This window comes from Aulonocara sp. 'chitande type north' Nkhata Bay, linkage group LG4 (genome assembly GCF_057382095.1).
Source record: "Aulonocara sp. 'chitande type north' Nkhata Bay isolate Kocher_YH1m ecotype deep benthic linkage group LG4, A_spYH_male_GT1.1, whole genome shotgun sequence".
Lineage (NCBI taxonomy): Eukaryota > Metazoa > Chordata > Actinopteri > Cichliformes > Cichlidae > Aulonocara > Aulonocara sp. 'chitande type north' Nkhata Bay.
In genome coordinates, this window is record NC_141347.1 from 17,404,824 (window position 1) to 17,425,883 (window position 21,060).

The following is a 21,060-nucleotide window of genomic DNA, read 5'->3' on the forward strand; positions in this document are numbered from 1 at the left end:
TTACATTTAATCGGGGGGGGGGGGGGGGGGGGGGGAGAAATGTACCATGATAATTTAACAGTATACTTAAAACATGATGTCAAACTATACAAATGGGATGGTGTTTCAACCTTTGCATATGTGCTTTGACTGTTTCTAGCTCAGGTCACAGACTTATATTGATTATGACTTTACAGTAACTACAGCCGGACAATGTCCATGGCTCATGCCATTAAAGCCGAAACATTGTTTGTTGTGCTAAGCCTTTCGAAAAAAGTAATGAGGAATACATATACATTAAACTGTAGGTAAATGTACATTAAATCTTCAAAAGGTTTTGAGGGATTTTAAAAAATAATGCATTAATGCATTGCAATATTTCATGTAGTATGAGGTAGGAATTATCTCACCATGGCTATTCATTCCAAACTCTACCAGGTTTTATCAACTCTGACCAGTATTAATGGAGTCACATTAATTTAGTAAGTAACGAAATGCAAGACATGCATGAATATGTAACTAAAATAATGTTACATAGCAAAAGAGAAAATGAGGACGCTGCTGCATACCCTTTTTGTATCAATGTACAATTGAACAAAGGGTGTGGTAAGTGTACCACACCCTTTGACAAATGATTTTTCTAAATGTTCATGCTTTAAAAATTTAAACACACCCAATCCTGAATTCACCTGTTCAGTATATAAAGTGTAGCAGTGCTCCTGAGGTTTAGTATCAGTCCAGGGAAACTAATCTGTAGAACTGACCTGTTCATCACTATGAAGGTGACTGCTCTGATCCTTCTCTTGGGAATATCCAGCACAGGTAACTACACTTTTTCTTATCATTCAGGATTTGATTTAAGCATTTCAAATCTAACACTAAAACACTTTGAATTTAACAGTAAAAGAAAACAAACAACAAACAAACAAAAAATAAAAATTTTTAAATTTATTTTATACATGTATTAAATGTCTTTTCCAAAAAACATCCAAACACTTTACAAGAGGATCACTTAGTTATGTTTGTGGTGGATCGAACCACAAACATAACTAAGTTTCTTTCCATTGACAGGAAATCAAATATCTGTCAGCATATCCGTAGGGAATATAGATTATTGCATGTGATAGACCCAATTAAAATAAAACAAATAAACAAACAAACAAACAAAAACAGGAGCCTTTAAGAAAGATATGCCAGACTTTTTGTTTTAGTTTATAAAATCTGTTTCTGAATCTGTTTGGCAAACTGATGTGGAAATATTTCATTTTGTTCAAATTATTTTACTGAGTGGATTAGGTCTACTTCATACTAGAAATAAGGAAAAGTGATTACCAAATATACGTGAAGGACATAATGATGGATATTAGGATTAGTACTTTGTTGAAAATCTTAGTTCAGTTTGTTAAGGTTTAGTGCCCGGATGGCTTGGGACTAGAAGCTCCTCTTGAGTCTCTCTGTACTTGCCCGGATGATATGGAACCTTGGAACAGTTTGTTGCCCGGATGGGATGGGTCCTTCAGTATCTGACCTGCTCTAGTCCAGCATCTCCCCTAAGGGGGGAGGGGCAATCCTGCAGCAGCATTCTGCTGTACGGATCACTCTCTTAAGAGCTTTTTGGTCCTTAACACAGCTGTTCCCAAACCAGGATGTGATGTTCTGTGTGAGGATGCTCTCCACAGCGCCTGCATAGAAAGTCATGAGGATCACTGGCGAGACCCTGAACTTTCTCAGTTGTGAGAGGTGGTACAGGCGCTGCCTATCCTTTTTTGGTCTAGACCTGAATGTGGGCAGACCATGTCAGGTCTGATGAAATGTGGATACCGAGATACTTGAAGGACTGCACCCTCTCCACTGGAGGTCCATTGATGATAATGGGCTTTTAGTCTCTGTGCTGACTCCTTCTGAAGTCCACCACTAGCTCCTTGGTCTTGCTGACATTCAGCTGGAGGTGGTTATCCTGGCACCATGATGCCAGATTCTTCACTTCGTCAATGTAGGCCTCCTCATCGTTGTTGGAGATGGCGCCCAACACCACGGTGTCGTCAGCAAACATCACAACGGTGTTGGAGCCATGGGTGGCCACACAGTCTGAAGTATAGAGGGAGTAGAGCAGTGGCGAGAGGAAACACCCCTGTTAATGGTGACGCTGTTAGAGACGCATCTATCCACCCTCACCACGTGAGTTCTGCAAGTGAGGAAGTCCAGCACCCATGCACACAGACGGCTGTTGAGTCCTACATCCCTCAGCTTTGTGAACCATCTGCTGGGCACTATTGAGTTAAACGCTGAACTGTAATCAACATTCTTTTCTTGCACTAGTTCAGTGGTTCCCAAACGTTTTTTGCTAGGCCCCCCTTTGTTTTACAAGAAAAATGTTCGCGCCCCCCGCCCCCTTCTCGCGCGTGTACGCGCGCACGCACGCGCACTAACACATCCTCCAACCACACACACCCATATTTTGCTCCATTGCGGTTTATTTCACACCTCAAACATTTAGTAAACAGTTAAAACAAATACAAGTAATCTGCAATAAATTACAGGTAGTAATAAAATAAACTACTAACTCTTTTAGGCTACGTCCACACCTACACGGGTATTTTTGAAAACGCAGCTGTTTCGTCCACACGTAAACTGCGTTTCGAATCACCGAAAATGGAGATGTTTTAAACCCTTTTTTGCGTTTACGTGTGGACGAGGAATACAGAGTTCGTCACTCAACATCAAAGGTATGTGCCTTTTTTTCACGTCACACTGTGCGCCACGTTATTGTTTACATGAGATGAGTTGCAGAATGGCAGATAGAGACGAAATACTGTTAATCTTACTATCTTCAGGTTTTACACGCTTACATATACACACGCAGTTACTGTCCCTCCATTTGGAAAGGCAGAGGCGTCACAGTGATTATTTTATGTGTAGTTGTTTTTTTTCCATGTGTAATAATATTCAACATTGCTATCAATACATTTTTCAAAAAATGCCTCACTGTGCAAAATGGGTTTAAAAACATAAACAACTGTGGGATCCTGTTTGTCCGTGATTTAAACAGCCCAGCCTTGCTCCCTACGAAGGGAAAATCAATTCTGCAGTGGAGACCTACCTTGGCACTTGTGCAGGTGAAGCCAAAGGGAAGATATGCTTCACCATATTTTCTAGTCTTTGGCTTAGAATGAAGTTGGTTTGGAAACATATTCAGCGACGCTGCATCCCCTGCTTTGCGTTTCTGTAGGCGCCCCGTGTAAGCAGTGTCCAAGCGTTTTGTCCCCCCCCCCCCTTTTCATTCCACTCCCCTGCAATGGCTCTGCGCCCCCCAGGGGGCGGGCCCCACACTTTAAGAAGGACTGCACTAGTTGGTGCTAACAATGCCATAAAAATTATAATATTTTAAATATAGACTCAGAAACTGTTAAATGGTTGACAGCTGTTGGAGCAGGCCTCCATGATTTAAATGATCCTTATTTCATTAACCTTAAATAAACACTAATGTAGTGTTTCATGTCACTTTATTAAAAAATATATTTATACAGATGTTAAAGGGATTAACAGCATTTCATCAATCTGTGCAACAGCTTAAAAAATAGAAGAGATAAAGACTCTTTAATAATACTAGTATAGTGGGTTATTTAAAAACCTGTAATCTTTCATTTTAACTTCAGTCCTTTCATTGTTTCTCTCCTGATTGCAGCTGGAGCCCTTCAGTGTCAAACCTGCACAGATCAGACGTGTTCAACCACAGTAGCAAAAACATGTTCTTCAGAGACCATGTGTGTTACAGCTACTATTTTAGGTAATCTTTTCTTCATATTATTTCATACAGTTCAGTAAATTTCAAATACCTGTGAAGCTCTGTGTGCTTTCCATCAACATTAATAAAATTCATCATTAAAAATATTAAAATTACTTTGCAGCTACCTCATCTGGAACTACCGCAACACAAATCTACAAGGCATGTGCATCTTCCTCCCTGTGTCCAACTACGGGCTCTCAGACATTTTCAGTTGACCTGGGTGTTCAAAGTGCTCTTGCATCTGCCACGTGCTGCAACACGGATAACTGCAACTCAGCAACTCTGGCTGGTAAGTAGAAATCAGTTAAGTTAAAGACACATAACCGAACAGACATGACAGAAAAGGATAAGAAACAATAATCTGATATCTGCTGAAATATTCTGTTCTAAAGTGAAATTATGTTATTTTCTGTTTCAGCCCCTACTCCTCAGTCAAGTAACGGCCTACTATGTAACTCTTGTTCCACCTCTCAGTGCAACACACCATTGCAATGTCAGGGAGTGCAGGACCAATGCTTTCAATCAATGAGTGAGTCTTCATCATGCATACTTTAACAAAAAGCATCTTTAAATTTGGTTTTTGCATAAAATAAATTCAACAAACATTCTTTTTTTTCAATCAGTCAGGAAAAACATAACCAAGCATTTTATCCGTATTTGTAATGAATGTGATTTTGTACTTTAAATCGTTAAAGATGAAGATTTGATAATCAGTGTAGGAAATGATACATATTTTTCCACAACACATAAATATATTAGTTAAGAAGTATTCCCGAAATATTTGAAGCATGGAGGTAGTGATTAATCTGTCAGTTATTGTCATGACTAATCATTTGTATAAAACAAGAGCTGAAAACAAAGAGATAAATGTCCATCAAAAAAAGAGCAAAGTAAAGAAAATACACATGAAAACATCAAGAGGAGCACTTTGATTTCATGATGATGGAAAAATCAGTTACCTGCTTTAAATGGAAAAAAAACATATGTGATAATAGAACACCGAGTGTAGGAACACTGTTCATTAAAAGGAAATCCATTTGGGTTCTGACATTGTGAGTACATGTTTTCAATAACTTAAATTTGACAGTCACGAAACAACTGACTGAAATGATGCCTCGAAAACTTTTCGAACTTATACCCATTAATATTATAATTTTATATAAGTATGTCTTGATTTTCAAAGGCTACTACACAGTCATGTATGTCTAAAAATATGTGAAATTGTTGAAACTGGGATTTTTCATCTACAGTGAACGATGGCACCAATGATTTTCCAGCTTACGGCTGTGCATCCAGCACCCTGTGTGCAGTTGCTTCAAGCCTGGGTTCTCTACCTTTCATGCAGAGTGTTGGTACCATAAAAAGTGGACCAACCTGTACTTTACCCACAACAACTGCAGCACCAACCACAACCACAGCTGCTCCAACAACAACAACAGCCGCTCCAACTACAACCACTGTGGCACCAACCACCACCACAGCTGCTCCAACAACAACAACGACGGTGGCACCAACAACTACAACTGCTGCTCCAACCACGACAACAGCTGCTCCAACCACAACCACAGCTGCTCCAACCACAACAACAGCTGCTCCAACCACAACAACAGCTGCTCCAACCACGACAACAGCTGCTCCAACCACAACAACGGTGGCATCAGCAACCACAACTGCTGCTCCAACCACGACAACAGCTGCTCCAACCACGACAACAGCTGCTCCAACTACAACGACAGCTGCTCCAACCACGACAACAGCTGCTCCAACTACAACGACAGCTGCTCCAACCACAACAACGGTGGCATCAGCAACCACAACTGCTGCTCCAACCACGACAACAGCTGCTCCAACCACGACAACAGCTGCTCCAACCACAACAACATCTGCTCCAACCACAACAACGGTGGCAACAACAACCACAACCACAGCTGCTTCAACCACGACAACAGCTTCTCCAGGTAACTACACTTTTTCTTATCATTCAGGATTTGATTTAAGCATTTCAAATCTAACACTAAAACACTTTGAATTTAACAGTAAAAGAAAACAAACAACAAACAAACAAAAAATAAAAATTTTTAAATTTATTTTATACATGTATTAAATGTCTTTTCCAAAAAACATCCAAACACTTTACAAGAGGATCACTTAGTTATGTTTGTGGTGGATCGAACCACAAACATAACTAAGTTTCTTTCCATTGACAGGAAATCAAATATCTGTCAGCATATCCGTAGGGAATATAGATTATTGCATGTGATAGACCCAATTAAAATAAAACAAATAAACAAATAAACAAACAAAAACAGGAGCCTTTAAGAAAGATATGCCAGACCTTTTGTTTTAGTTTATAAAATCTGTTTCTGAATCTGTTTGGCAAACTGATGTGGAAATATTTCATTTTGTTCAAATTATTTTACTGAGTGGATTAGGTCTACTTCATACTAGAAATAAGGAAAAGTGATTACCAAATATACGTGAAGGACATAATGATGGATATTAGGATTAGTACTTTGTTGAAAATCTTAGTTCAGTTTGTTAAGGTTTAGTGCCCGGGTGGCTTGGGACTAGAAGCTCCTCTTGAGTCTCTCTGTACTTGCCCGGATGATATGGAACCTTGGAACAGTTTGTTGCCCGGATGGGATGGGTCCTTCAGTATCTGACCTGCTCTAGTCCAGCATCTCCCCTAAGGGGGGAGGGGCAATCCTGCAGCAGCATTCTGCTGTACGGATCACTCTCTTAAGAGCTTTTTGGTCCTTAACACAGCTGTTCCCAAACCAGGATGTGATGTTCTGTGTGAGGATGCTCTCCACAGCGCCTGCATAGAAAGTCATGAGGATCACTGGCGAGACCCTGAACTTTCTCAGTTGTCAGAGGTGGTACAGGCGCTGCCTATCCTTTTTTGGTCTAGACCTGAATGTGGGCAGACCATGTCAGGTCTGATGAAATGTGGATACCGAGATACTTGAAGGACTGCACCCTCTCCACTGGAGGTCCATTGATGATAATGGGCTTTTAGTCTCTGTGCTGACTCCTTCTGAAGTCCACCACTAGCTCCTTGGTCTTGCTGACATTCAGCTGGAGGTGGTTATCCTGGCACCATGATGCCAGATTCTTCACTTCGTCAATGTAGGCCTCCTCATCGTTGTTGGAGATGGCGCCCAACACCACGGTGTCGTCAGCAAACATCACAACGGTGTTGGAGCCATGGGTGGCCACACAGTCTGAAGTATAGAGGGAGTAGAGCAGTGGCGAGAGGAAACACCCCTGTTAATGGTGACGCTGTTAGAGACGCATCTATCCACCCTCACCACGTGAGTTCTGCAAGTGAGGAAGTCCAGCACCCATGCACACAGACGGCTGTTGAGTCCTACATCCCTCAGCTTTGTGAACCATCTGCTGGGCACTATTGAGTTAAACGCTGAACTGTAATCAACATTCTTTTCTTGCACTAGTTCAGTGGTTCCCAAACGTTTTTTGCTAGGCCCCCCTTTGTTTTACAAGAAAAATGTTCGCGCCCCCCGCCCCCTTCTCGCGCGTGTACGCGCGCACGCACGCGCACTAACACATCCTCCAACCACACACACCCATATTTTGCTCCATTGCGGTTTATTTCACACCTCAAACATTTAGTAAACAGTTAAAACAAATACAAGTAATCTGCAATAAATTACAGGTAGTAATAAAATAAACTACTAACTCTTTTAGGCTACGTCCACACCTACACAGGTATTTTTGAAAACGCAGCTGTTTCGTCCACACGTAAACTGCGTTTCGAATCACCGAAAATGGAGATGTTTTAAACCCTTTTTTGCGTTTACGTGTGGACGAGGAATACAGAGTTCGTCACTCAACATCAAAGGTATGTGCCTTTTTTTCACGTCACACTGTGCGCCACGTTATTGTTTACATGAGATGAGTTGCAGAATGGCAGATAGAGACGAAATACTGTTAATCTTACTATCTTCAGGTTTTACACGCTTACATATACACACGCAGTTACTGTCCCTCCATTTGGAAAGGCAGAGGCGTCACAGTGATTATTTTATGTGTAGTTGTTTTTTTTCCATGTGTAATAATATTCAACATTGCTATCAATACATTTTTCAAAAAATGCCTCACTGTGCAAAATGGGTTTAAAAACATAAACAACTGTGGGATCCTGTTTGTCCGTGATTTAAACAGCCCAGCCTTGCTCCCTACGAAGGGAAAATCAATTCTGCAGTGGAGACCTACCTTGGCACTTGTGCAGGTGAAGCCAAAGGGAAGATATGCTTCACCATATTTTCTAGTCTTTGGCTTAGAATGAAGTTGGTTTGGAAACATATTCAGCGACGCTGCATCCCCTGCTTTGCGTTTCTGTAGGCGCCCCGTGTAAGCAGTGTCCAAGCGTTTTGTCCCCCCCCCCCCCTTTTCATTCCGCTCCCCTGCAATGGCTCTGCGCCCCCCAGGGGGCGGGCCCCACACTTTAAGAAGGACTGCACTAGTTGGTGCTAACAATGCCATAAAAATTATAATATTTTAAATATAGACTCAGAAACTGTTAAATGGTTGACAGCTGTTGGAGCAGGCCTCCATGATTTAAATGATCCTTATTTCATTAACCTTAAATAAACACTAATGTAGTGTTTCATGTCACTTTATTAAAAAATATATTTATACAGATGTTAAAGGGATTAACAGCATTTCATCAATCTGTGCAACAGCTTAAAAAATAGAAGAGATAAAGACTCTTTAATAATACTAGTATAGTGGGTTATTTAAAAACCTGTAATCTTTCATTTTAACTTCAGTCCTTTCATTGTTTCTCTCCTGATTGCAGCTGGAGCCCTTCAGTGTCAAACCTGCACAGATCAGACGTGTTCAACCACAGTAGCAAAAACATGTTCTTCAGAGACCATGTGTGTTACAGCTACTATTTTAGGTAATCTTTTCTTCATATTATTTCATACAGTTCAGTAAATTTCAAATACCTGTGAAGCTCTGTGTGCTTTCCATCAACATTAATAAAATTCATCATTAAAAATATTAAAATTACTTTGCAGCTACCTCATCTGGAACTACCGCAACACAAATCTACAAGGCATGTGCATCTTCCTCCCTGTGTCCAACTACGGGCTCTCAGACATTTTCAGTTGACCTGGGTGTTCAAAGTGCTCTTGCATCTGCCACGTGCTGCAACACGGATAACTGCAACTCAGCAACTCTGGCTGGTAAGTAGAAATCAGTTAAGTTAAAGACACATAACCGAACAGACATGACAGAAAAGGATAAGAAACAATAATCTGATATCTGCTGAAATATTCTGTTCTAAAGTGAAATTATATACTTTTCTGTTTCAGCCCCTACTCCTCAGTCAAGTAACGGCCTACTATGTAACTCTTGTTCCACCTCTCAGTGCAACACACCATTGCAATGTCAGGGAGTGCAGGACCAATGCTTTCAATCAATGAGTGAGTCTTCATCATGCATACTTTAACAAAAAGCATCTTTAAATTTGGTTTTTGCATAAAATAAATTCAACAAACATTCTTTTTTTTCAATCAGTCAGGAAAAACATAACCAAGCATTTTATCCGTATTTGTAATGAATGTGATTTTGTACTTTAAATCGTTAAAGATGAAGATTTGATAATCAGTGTAGGAAATGATACATATTTTTCCACAACACATAAATATATTAGTTAAGAAGTATTCCCGAAATATTTGAAGCATGGAGGTAGTGATTAATCTGTCAGTTATTGTCATGACTAATCATTTGTATAAAACAAGAGCTGAAAACAAAGAGATAAATGTCCATCAAAAAAAGAGCAAAGTAAAGAAAATACACATGAAAACATCAAGAGGAGCACTTTGATTTCATGATGATGGAAAAATCAGTTACCTGCTTTAAATGGAAAAAAAACAGATGTGATAATAGAACACCGAGTGTAGGAACACTGTTCATTAAAAGGAAATCCATTTGGGTTCTGACATTGTGAGTACATGTTTTCAATAACTTAAATTTGACAGTCACGAAACAACTGACTGAAATGATGCCTCGAAAACTTTTCGAACTTATACCCATTAATATTATAATTTTATATAAGTATGTCTTGATTTTCAAAGGCTACTACACAGTCATGTATGTCTAAAAATATGTGAAATTGTTGAAACTGGGATTTTTCATCTACAGTGAACGATGGCACCAATGATTTTCCAGCTTACGGCTGTGCATCCAGCACCCTGTGTGCAGTTGCTTCAAGCCTGGGTTCTCTACCTTTCATGCAGAGTGTTGGTACCATAAAAAGTGGACCAACCTGTACTTTACCCACAACAACTGCAGCACCAACCACAACCACAGCTGCTCCAACAACAACAACAGCCGCTCCAACTACAACCACTGTGGCACCAACCACCACCACAGCTGCTCCAACAACAACGTCTGCTGCTCCAACAACGACAACAGCTGCACCAACAACAACAACAGCTGCTCCAACCACAACCGCAGCTGGAGCCCTTCAGTGTCAAACCTGCACAGATCAGACGTGTTCAACCACAGTAGCAAAAACATGTTCTTCAGAGACCATGTGTGTTACAGCTACTATTTTAGGTAATCTTTTCTTCATATTATTTCATACAGTTCAGTAAATTTCAAATACCTGTGAAGCTATGTGTGCTTTCCATCAACATTAATAAAATTCATCATTAAAAATATTAAAATTACTTTGCAGCTACCTCATCTGGAACTACCGCAACACAAATCTACAAGGCATGTGCATCTTCCTCCCTGTGTCCAACTACGGGCTCTCAGACATTTTCAGTTGACCTGGGTGTTCAAAGTGCTCTTGCATCTGCCACGTGCTGCAACACGGATAACTGCAACTCAGCAACTCTGGCTGGTAAGTAGAAATCAGTTAAGTTAAAGACACATAACCGAACAGACATGACAGAAAAGGATAAGAAACAATAATCTGATATCTGCTGAAATATTCTGTTCTAAAGTGAAATTATATACTTTTCTGTTTCAGCCCCTACTCCTCAGTCAAGTAACGGCCTACTATGTAACTCTTGTTCCACCTCTCAGTGCAACACACCATTGCAATGTCAGGGGGTGCAGGACCAATGCTTTCAATCAATGAGTGAGTCTTCATCATGCATACTTTAACAAAAAGCATCTTTAAATTTGGTTTTTGCATAAAATAAATTCAACAAACATTCTTTTTTTTCAATCAGTCAGGAAAAACATAACCAAGCATTTTATCCGTATTTGTAATGAATGTGATTTTGTACTTTAAATCGTTAAAGATGAAGATTTGATAATCAGTGTAGGAAATGATACATATTTTTCCACAACACATAAATATATTAGTTAAGAAGTATTCCCGAAATATTTGAAGCATGGAGGTAGTGATTAATCTGTCAGTTATTGTCATGACTAATCATTTGTATAAAACAAGAGCTGAAAACAAAGAGATAAATGTCCATCAAAAAAAGAGCAAAGTAAAGAAAATACACATGAAAACATCAAGAGGAGCACTTTGATTTCATGATGATGGAAAAATCAGTTACCTGCTTTAAATGGAAAAAAAACATATGTGATAATAGAACACCGAGTGTAGGAACACTGTTCATTAAAAGGAAATCCATTTGGGTTCTGACATTGTGAGTACATGTTTTCAATAACTTAAATTTGACAGTCACGAAACAACTGACTGAAATGATGCCTCGAAAACTTTTCGAACTTATACCCATTAATATTATAATTTTATATAAGTATGTCTTGATTTTCAAAGGCTACTACACAGTCATGTATGTCTAAAAATATGTGAAATTGTTGAAACTGGGATTTTTCATCTACAGTGAACGATGGCACCAATGATTTTCCAGCTTACGGCTGTGCATCCAGCACCCTGTGTGCAGTTGCTTCAAGCCTGGGTTCTCTACCTTTCATGCAGAGTGTTGGTACCATAAAAAGTGGACCAACCTGTACTTTACCCACAACAACTGCAGCACCAACCACAACCACAGCTGCTCCAACAACAACAACGGTGACACCAACAACTACAACTGCTGCTCCAACCACGACAACAGCTGCTCCAACCACAACCACAGCTGCTCCAACCACGACAACAGCTGCTCCAACCACAACCACAGCTGCTCCAACCACAACAACAGCTGCTCCAACCACAACAACAGCTGCTCCAACCACAACCACAGCTGCTCCAACCACAACAACAGCTGCTCCAACCACAACAACAGCTGCTCCAACCACAACAACGGTGGCATCAGCAACCACAACTGCTGCTCCAACCACGACAACAGCTGCTCCAACCACGACAACAGCTGCTCCAACCACAACAACATCTGCTCCAACCACAACAACAGCTGCTCCAACCACGACAACAGCTGCTCCAACTACAACGACAGCTGCTCCAACCACGACAACAGCTGCTCCAACTACAACGACAGCTGCTCCAACCACAACAACGGTGGCACCAACAACTACAACTGCTGCTCCAACCACGACAACAGCTGCTCCAACCACAACCACAGCTGCTCCAACCACAACAACAGCTGCTCCAACTACAACGACAGCTGCTCCAACAACAACAACAACGGTGGCACCAACAACTACAACTGCTGCTCCAACCACGACAACAGCTGCTCCAACCACAACCACAGCTGCTCCAACCACAACAACAGCTGCTCCAACCACAACAACAGCTGCTCCAACCACGACAACAGCTGCTCCAACTACAACGACAGCTGCTCCAACTACAACGACAGCTGCTCCAACCACAGCAACGGTGGCATCAGCAACCACAACTGCTGCTCCAACCACGACAACAGCTGCTCCAACCACGACAACAGCTGCTCCAACCACAACAACATCTGCTCCAACCACAACAACGGTGTCAACAACAACCACAACCACAGCTGCTTCAACCACGACAACAGCTTCTCCAGGTAACTACACTTTTTCTTATCATTCAGGATTTGATTTAAGCATTTCAAATCTAACACTAAAACACTTTGAATTTAACAGTAAAAGAAAACAAACAACAAACAAACAAAAAATAAAAATTTTTAAATTTATTTTATACATGTATTAAATGTCTTTTCCAAAAAACATCCAAACACTTTACAAGAGGATCACTTAGTTATGTTTGTGGTGGATCGAACCACAAACATAACTAAGTTTCTTTCCATTGACAGGAAATCAAATATCTGTCAGCATATCCGTAGGGAATATAGATTATTGCATGTGATAGACCCAATTAAAATAAAACAAATAAACAAATAAACAAACAAAAACAGGAGCCTTTAAGAAAGATATGCCAGACCTTTTGTTTTAGTTTATAAAATCTGTTTCTGAATCTGTTTGGCAAACTGATGTGGAAATATTTCATTTTGTTCAAATTATTTTACTGAGTGGATTAGGTCTACTTCATACTAGAAATAAGGAAAAGTGATTACCAAATATACGTGAAGGACATAATGATGGATATTAGGATTAGTACTTTGTTGAAAATCTTAGTTCAGTTTGTTAAGGTTTAGTGCCCGGATGGCTTGGGACTAGAAGCTCCTCTTGAGTCTCTCTGTACTTGCCCGGATGATATGGAACCTTGGAACAGTTTGTTGCCCGGATGGGATGGGTCCTTCAGTATCTGACCTGCTCTAGTCCAGCATCTCCCCTAAGGGGGGAGGGGCAATCCTGCAGCAGCATTCTGCTGTACGGATCACTCTCTTAAGAGCTTTTTGGTCCTTAACACAGCTGTTCCCAAACCAGGATGTGATGTTCTGTGTGAGGATGCTCTCCACAGCGCCTGCATAGAAAGTCATGAGGATCACTGGCGAGACCCTGAACTTTCTCAGTTGTCAGAGGTGGTACAGGCGCTGCCTATCCTTTTTTGGTCTAGACCTGAATGTGGGCAGACCATGTCAGGTCTGATGAAATGTGGATACCGAGATACTTGAAGGACTGCACCCTCTCCACTGGAGGTCCATTGATGATAATGGGCTTTTAGTCTCTGTGCTGACTCCTTCTGAAGTCCACCACTAGCTGCTTGGTCTTGCTGACATTCAGCTGGAGGTGGTTATCCTGGCACCATGATGCCAGATTCTTCACTTCGTCAATGTAGGCCTCCTCATCTTTGTTGGAGATGGCGCCCAACACCACGGTGTCGTCAGCAAACATCACAACGGTGTTGGAGCCATGGGTGGCCACACAGTCTGAAGTATAGAGGGAGTAGAGCAGTGGCGAGAGGAAACACCCCTGTTAATGGTGACGCTGTTAGAGACGCATCTATCCACCCTCACCACGTGAGTTCTGCAAGTGAGGAAGTCCAGCACCCATGCACACAGACGGCTGTTGAGTCCTACATCCCTCAGCTTTGTGAACCATCTGCTGGGCACTATTGAGTTAAACGCTGAACTGTAATCAACATTCTTTTCTTGCACTAGTTCAGTGGTTCCCAAACGTTTTTTGCTAGGCCCCCCTTTGTTTTACAAGAAAAATGTTCGCACCCCCCGCCCCCTTCTCGCGCGTGTACGCGCGCACGCACGCGCACTAACACATCCTCCAACCACACACACCCATATTTTGCTCCATTGCGGTTTATTTCACACCTCAAACATTTAGTAAACAGTTAAAACAAATACAAGTAATCTGCAATAAATTACAGGTAGTAATAAAATAAACTACTAACTCTTTTAGGCTACGTCCACACCTACACGGGTATTTTTGAAAACGCAGCTGTTTCGTCCACACGTAAACTGCGTTTCGAATCACCGAAAACGGAGATGTTTTAAACCCTTTTTTGCGTTTACGTGTGGACGAAGAATACAGAGTTCGTCACTCAACATCAAAGGTATGTGCCTTTTTTTCACGTCACACTGTGCGCCACGTTATTGTTTACATGAGATGAGTTGCAGAATGGCAGATAGAGACGAAATACTGTTAATCTTACTATCTTCAGGTTTTACACGCTTACATATACACACGCAGTTACTGTCCCTCCATTTGGAAAGGCAGAGGCGTCACAGTGATTATTTTATGTGTAGTTGTTTTTTTTCCATGTGTAATAATATTCAACATTGCTATCAATACATTTTTCAAAAAATGCCTCACTGTGCAAAATGGGTTTAAAAACATAAACAACTGTGGGATCCTGTTTGTCCGTGATTTAAACAGCCCAGCCTTGCTCCCTACGAAGGGAAAATCAATTCTGCAGTGGAGACCTACCTTGGCACTTGTGCAGGTGAAGCCAAAGGGAAGATATGCTTCACCATATTTTCTAGTCTTTGGCTTAGAATGAAGTTGGTTTGGAAACATATTCAGCGACGCTGCATCCCCTGCTTTGCGTTTCTGTAGGCGCCCCGTGTAAGCAGTGTCCAAGCGTTTTGTCCCCCCCCCCCTTTTCATTCCGCTCCCCTGCAATGGCTCTGCGCCCCCCAGGGGGCGGGCCCCACACTTTAAGAAGGACTGCACTAGTTGGTGCTAACAATGCCATAAAAATTATAATATTTTAAATATAGACTCAGAAACTGTTAAATGGTTGACAGCTGTTGGAGCAGGCCTCCATGATTTAAATGATCCTTATTTCATTAACCTTAAATAAACACTAATGTAGTGTTTCATGTCACTTTATTAAAAAATATATTTATACAGATGTTAAAGGGATTAACAGCATTTCATCAATCTGTGCAACAGCTTAAAAAATAGAAGAGATAAAGACTCTTTAATAATACTAGTATAGTGGGTTATTTAAAAACCTGTAATCTTTCATTTTAACTTCAGTCCTTTCATTGTTTCTCTCCTGATTGCAGCTGGAGCCCTTCAGTGTCAAACCTGCACAGATCAGACGTGTTCAACCACAGTAGCAAAAACATGTTCTTCAGAGACCATGTGTGTTACAGCTACTATTTTAGGTAATCTTTTCTTCATATTATTTCATACAGTTCAGTAAATTTCAAATACCTGTGAATCTCTGTGTGCTTTCCATCAACATTAATAAAATTCATCATTAAAAATATTAAAATTACTTTGCAGCTACCTCATCTGGAACTACCGCAACACAAATCTACAAGGCATGTGCATCTTCCTCCCTGTGTCCAACTACGGGCTCTCAGACATTTTCAGTTGACCTGGGTGTTCAAAGTGCTCTTGCATCTGCCACGTGCTGCAACACGGATAACTGCAACTCAGCAACTCTGGCTGGTAAGTAGAAATCAGTTAAGTTAAAGACACATAACTGAACAGACATGACAGAAAAGGATAAGAAACAATAATCTGATATCTGCTGAAATATTCTGTTCTAAAGTGAAATTATGTTCTTTTCTGTTTCAGCCCCTACTCCTCAGTCAAGTAACGGCCTACTATGTAACTCTTGTTCCACCTCTCAGTGCAACACACCATTGCAATGTCAGGGAGTGCAGGACCAATGCTTTCAATCAATGAGTGAGTCTTCATCATGCATACTTTAACAAAAAGCATCTTTAAATTTGGTTTTTGCATAAAATAAATTCAACAAACATTCTTTTTTTTCAATCAGTCAGGAAAAACATAACCAAGCATTTTATCCGTATTTGTAATGAATGTGATTTTGTACTTTAAATCGTTAAAGATGAAGATTTGATAATCAGTGTAGGAAATGATACATATTTTTCCACAACACATAAATATATTAGTTAAGAAGTATTCCCGAAATATTTGAAGCATGGAGGTAGTGATTAATCTGTCAGTTATTGTCATGACTAATCATTTGTATAAAACAAGAGCTGAAAACAAAGAGATAAATGTCCATCAAAAAAAGAGCAAAGTAAAGAAAATACACATGAAAACATCAAGAGGAGCACTTTGATTTCATGATGATGGAAAAATCAGTTACCTGCTTTAAATGGAAAAAAAAACATATGTGATAATAGAACACCGAGTGTAGGAACACTGTTCATTAAAAGGAAATCCATTTGGGTTCTGACATTGTGAGTACATGTTTTCAATAACTTAAATTTGACAGTCACGAAACAACTGACTGAAATGATGCCTCGAAAACTTTTCGAACTTATACCCATTAATATTATAATTTTATATAAGTATGTCTTGATTTTCAAAGGCTACTACACAGTCATGTATGTCTAAAAATATGTGAAATTGTTGAAACTGGGATTTTTCATCTACAGTGAACGATGGCACCAATGATTTTCCAGCTTACGGCTGTGCATCCAGCACCCTGTGTGCAGTTGCTTCAAGCCTGGGTTCTCTACCTTTCATGCAGAGTGTTGGTACCATAAAAAGTGGACCAACCTGTACTTTACCCACAACAACTGCAGCACCAACCACAACCACAGCTGCTCCAACAACAACAACAGCCGCTCCAACTACAACCACTGTGGCACCAACCACCACCACAGCTGCTCCAACAACAACGTCTGCTGCTCCAACAACGACAACAGCTGCACCAACAACAACAACAGCTGCTCCAACCACAACCGCAGCTGGAGCCCTTCAGTGTCAAACCTGCACAGATCAGACGTGTTCAACCACAGTAGCAAAAACATGTTCTTCAGAGACCATGTGTGTTACAGCTACTATTTTAGGTAATCTTTTCTTCATATTATTTCATACAGTTCAGTAAATTTCAAATACCTGTGAAGCTATGTGTGCTTTCCATCAACATTAATAAAATTCATCATTAAAAATATTAAAATTACTTTGCAGCTACCTCATCTGGAACTACCGCAACACAAATCTACAAGGCATGTGCATCTTCCTCCCTGTGTCCAACTACGGGCTCTCAGACATTTTCAGTTGACCTGGGTGTTCAAAGTGCTCTTGCATCTGCCACGTGCTGCAACACGGATAACTGCAACTCAGCAACTCTGGCTGGTAAGTAGAAATCAGTTAAGTTAAAGACACATAACCGAACAGACATGACAGAAAAGGATAAGAAACAATAATCTGATATCTGCTGAAATATTCTGTTCTAAAGTGAAATTATGTTCTTTTCTGTTTCAGCCCCTACTCCTCAGTCAAGTAACGGCCTACTATGTAACTCTTGTTCCACCTCTCAGTGCAACACACCATTGCAATGTCAGGGAGTGCAGGACCAATGCTTTCAATCAATGAGTGAGTCTTCATCATGCATACTTTAACAAAAAGCATCTTTAAATTTGGTTTTTGCATAAAATAAATTCAACAAACATTCTTTTATTTCAATCAGTCAGGAAAAACATAACCAAGCATTTTATCCGTATTTGTAATGAATGTGATTTTGTACTTTAAATCGTTAAAGATGAAGATTTGATAATCAGTGTAGGAAATGATACATATTTTTCCACAACACATAAATATATTAGTTAAGAAGTATTCCCGAAATATTTGAAGCATGGAGGTAGTGATTAATCTGTCAGTTATTGTCATGACTAATCATTTGTATAAAACAAGAGCTGAAAACAAAGAGATAAATGTCCATCAAAAAAAGAGCAAAGTAAAGAAAATACACATGAAAACATCAAGAGGAGCACTTTGATTTCATGATGATGGAAAAATCAGTTACCTGCTTTAAATGGAAAAAAAACATATGTGATAATAGAACACCGAGTGTAGGAACACTGTTCATTAAAAGGAAATCCATTTGGGTTCTGACATTGTGAGTACATGTTTTCAATAACTTAAATTTGACAGTCACCAAACAACTGACTGAAATGATGCCTCGAAAACTTTTCGAACTTATACCCATTAATATTATAATTTTATATAAGTATGTCTTGATTTTCAAAGGCTACTACACAGTCATGTATGTCTAAAAATATGTGAAATTGTTGAAACTGGGATTTTTCATCTACAGTGAACGATGGCACCAATGATTTTCCAGCTTACGGCTGTGCATCCAGCACCCTGTGTGCAGTTGCTTCAAGCCTGGGTTCTCTACCTTTCATGCAGAGTGTTGGTACCATAAAAAGTGGACCAACCTGTACTTTACCCACAACAACTGCAGCACCAACCACAACCACAGCTGCTCCAACAACAACAACAGCCGCTCCAACTACAACCACTGTGGCACCAACCACCACCACAGCTGCTCCAACAACAACGTCTGCTGCTCCAACAACGACAACAGCTGCACCAACAACAACAACAGCTGCTCCAACCACAACCACCGCTGCTCCAACCATAACCACTGCAGCACCAACCACAACAACGGTGGCACCAACAACCACAACTGCTGCTCCAACAACCACAACAGCTGCTCCAACCACGACAACTGCTGCTCCAACCACGACAACAGCTGCTCCAACCACAACAACAGCTGCTCCAACCACAACAACAGCTGCTCCAACCACAACAACTGCTGCTCCAACCACGACAACAGCTGCTCCAACCACAACCACAGCTGCTCCAACTACAACCACTGTGGCACCAACCACCACCACAGCTGCTCCAACCACGAAAACAGCTGCTCCAACCACAACCACAGCTGCTCCAACTACAACCACTGTGGCACCAACAACCACAACAGCTGCTCCAACCACGACAACTGCTGCTCCAACCACGACAACAGCTGCTCCAACCACAACCACAGCTGCTCCAACAACAACAACAGCCGCTCCAACTACAACCACTGTGGCACCAACCACCACCACAGCTGCTCCAACAACAACGTCTGCTGCTCCAACAACGACAACAGCTGCACCAACAACAACAACAGCTGCTCCAACCACAACCACCGCTGCTCCAACCATAACCACTGCAGCACCAACCACAACAACGGTGGCACCAACAACCACAACTGCTGCTCCAACAACCACAACAGCTGCTCCAACCACGACAACTGCTGCTCCAACCACGACAACAGCTGCTCCAACCACAACCACAGCTGCTCCAACCACAACAACAGCTGCTCCAACCACAACAACAGCTGCTCCAACCACGACAACAGCTGCTCCAACTACAATGACAGCTGCTCCAACCACAACAACGGTGGCATCAGCAACCACAACTGCTGCTCCAACAATGACAACAGGTGCACCAACCACAACTACAGCTGCTCCAACAACAATGACAGCTGCTCCAACCACGACAACGGTGGCATCAGCAACCACAACTGCTGCTCCAACCACGACAACAGCTGCTCCAACCACGACAACAGCTGCTCCAACCACAACAACATCTGCTCCAACCACAACAACGGTGGCAACAACAACCACAACCACAGCTGCTTCAACCACGACAACAGCTTCTCCAGGTAACTACACTTTTTCTTATCATTCAGGATTTGATTTAAGCATTTCAAATCTAACACTAAAACACTTTGAATTTAACAGTAAAAGAAAACAAACAACAAACAAACAAAAAATAAAAAATTTTAAATTTATTTTATACATGTATTAAATGTCTTTTCCAAAAAACATCCAAACACTTTACAAGAGGATCACTTAGTTATGTTTGTGGTGGATCGAACCACAAACATAACTAAGTTTCTTTCCATTGACAGGAAATCAAATATCTGTCAGCATATCCGTAGGGAATATAGATTATTGCATGTGATAGACCCAATTAAAATAAAACAAATAAACAAATAAACAAACAAAAACAGGAGCCTTTAAGAAAGATATGCCAGACTTTTTGTTTTAGTTTATAAAATCTGTTTCTGAATCTGTTTGGCAAACTGATGTGGAAATATTTCATTTTGTTCAAATTATTTTACTGAGTGGATTAGGTCTACTTCATACTAGAAATAAGGAAAAGTGATTACCAAATATACGTGAAGGACATAATGATGGATATTAGGATTAGTACTTTGTTGAAAATCTTAGTTCAGTTTGTTAAGGTTTAGTGCCCGGATGGCTTGGGACTAGAAGCTCCTCTTGAGTCTCTCTGTACTTGCCCGGATGATATGGAACCTTGGAACAGTTTGTTGCCCGGATGGGATGGGTCCTTCAGTATCTGACCTGCTCTAGTCCAGCATCTCCCCTAAGGGGGGAGGGGCAATCCTGCAGCAGCATTCTGCTGTACGGATCACTCTCTTAAGAGCTTTTTGGTCCTTAACACAGCTGTTCCCAAACCAGGATGTGATGTTCTGTGTGAGGATGCTCTCCACAGCGCCTGCATAGAAAGTCATGAGGATCACTGGCGAGACCCTGAACTTTCTCAGTTGTGAGAGGTGGTACAGGCGCTGCCTATCCTTTTTTGGTCTAGACCTGAATGTGGGCAGACCATGTCAGGTCTGATGAAATGTGGATACCGAGATACTTGAAGGACTGCACCCTCTCCACTGGAGGTCCATTGATGATAATGGGCTTTTAGTCTCT

The 21,060-nt window shown here is 40.9% G+C and overlaps 1 protein-coding gene across 1 annotated transcript; it reads left to right on the plus strand.

Annotated features, from left to right (window-relative positions):
* The first annotated feature begins 7,039 nt into the window (after nucleotides 1-7,039).
* On the plus strand, nucleotides 7,040-20,979 carry LOC147332298 (uncharacterized). Its single transcript, XM_086290785.1, has 17 exons — nucleotides 7,040-7,080; nucleotides 8,560-8,690; nucleotides 8,812-8,979; nucleotides 9,109-9,219; nucleotides 9,941-10,357; nucleotides 10,479-10,646; nucleotides 10,776-10,886; nucleotides 11,608-12,714; nucleotides 14,046-14,070; nucleotides 15,548-15,678; nucleotides 15,800-15,967; nucleotides 16,097-16,207; nucleotides 16,930-17,346; nucleotides 17,468-17,635; nucleotides 17,765-17,875; nucleotides 18,597-19,994; nucleotides 20,948-20,979. The coding sequence occupies exons 1-17, from the start codon at nucleotides 7,040-7,042 to the stop codon at nucleotides 20,977-20,979; spliced, it is 4,815 nt and encodes a 1,604-aa protein (XP_086146911.1).
* Nucleotides 20,980-21,060: the final 81 nt, after the last annotated feature.

Coding starts and splice junctions, on each gene's coding strand:
- LOC147332298 (XM_086290785.1), top strand. CDS start 7,040: ATGGTGACGCTGTTAGAGACGCATCTATCCACCCTCACCAC. Junction 9,220..9,940: donor CCAATGCTTTCAATCAATGA/GTGAGTCTTCAT, acceptor TTTCATCTACAG/TGAACGATGGCACCAATGAT. Junction 14,071..15,547: donor CATCTATCCACCCTCACCAC/GTGAGTTCTGCA, acceptor TTTTAACTTCAG/TCCTTTCATTGTTTCTCTCC.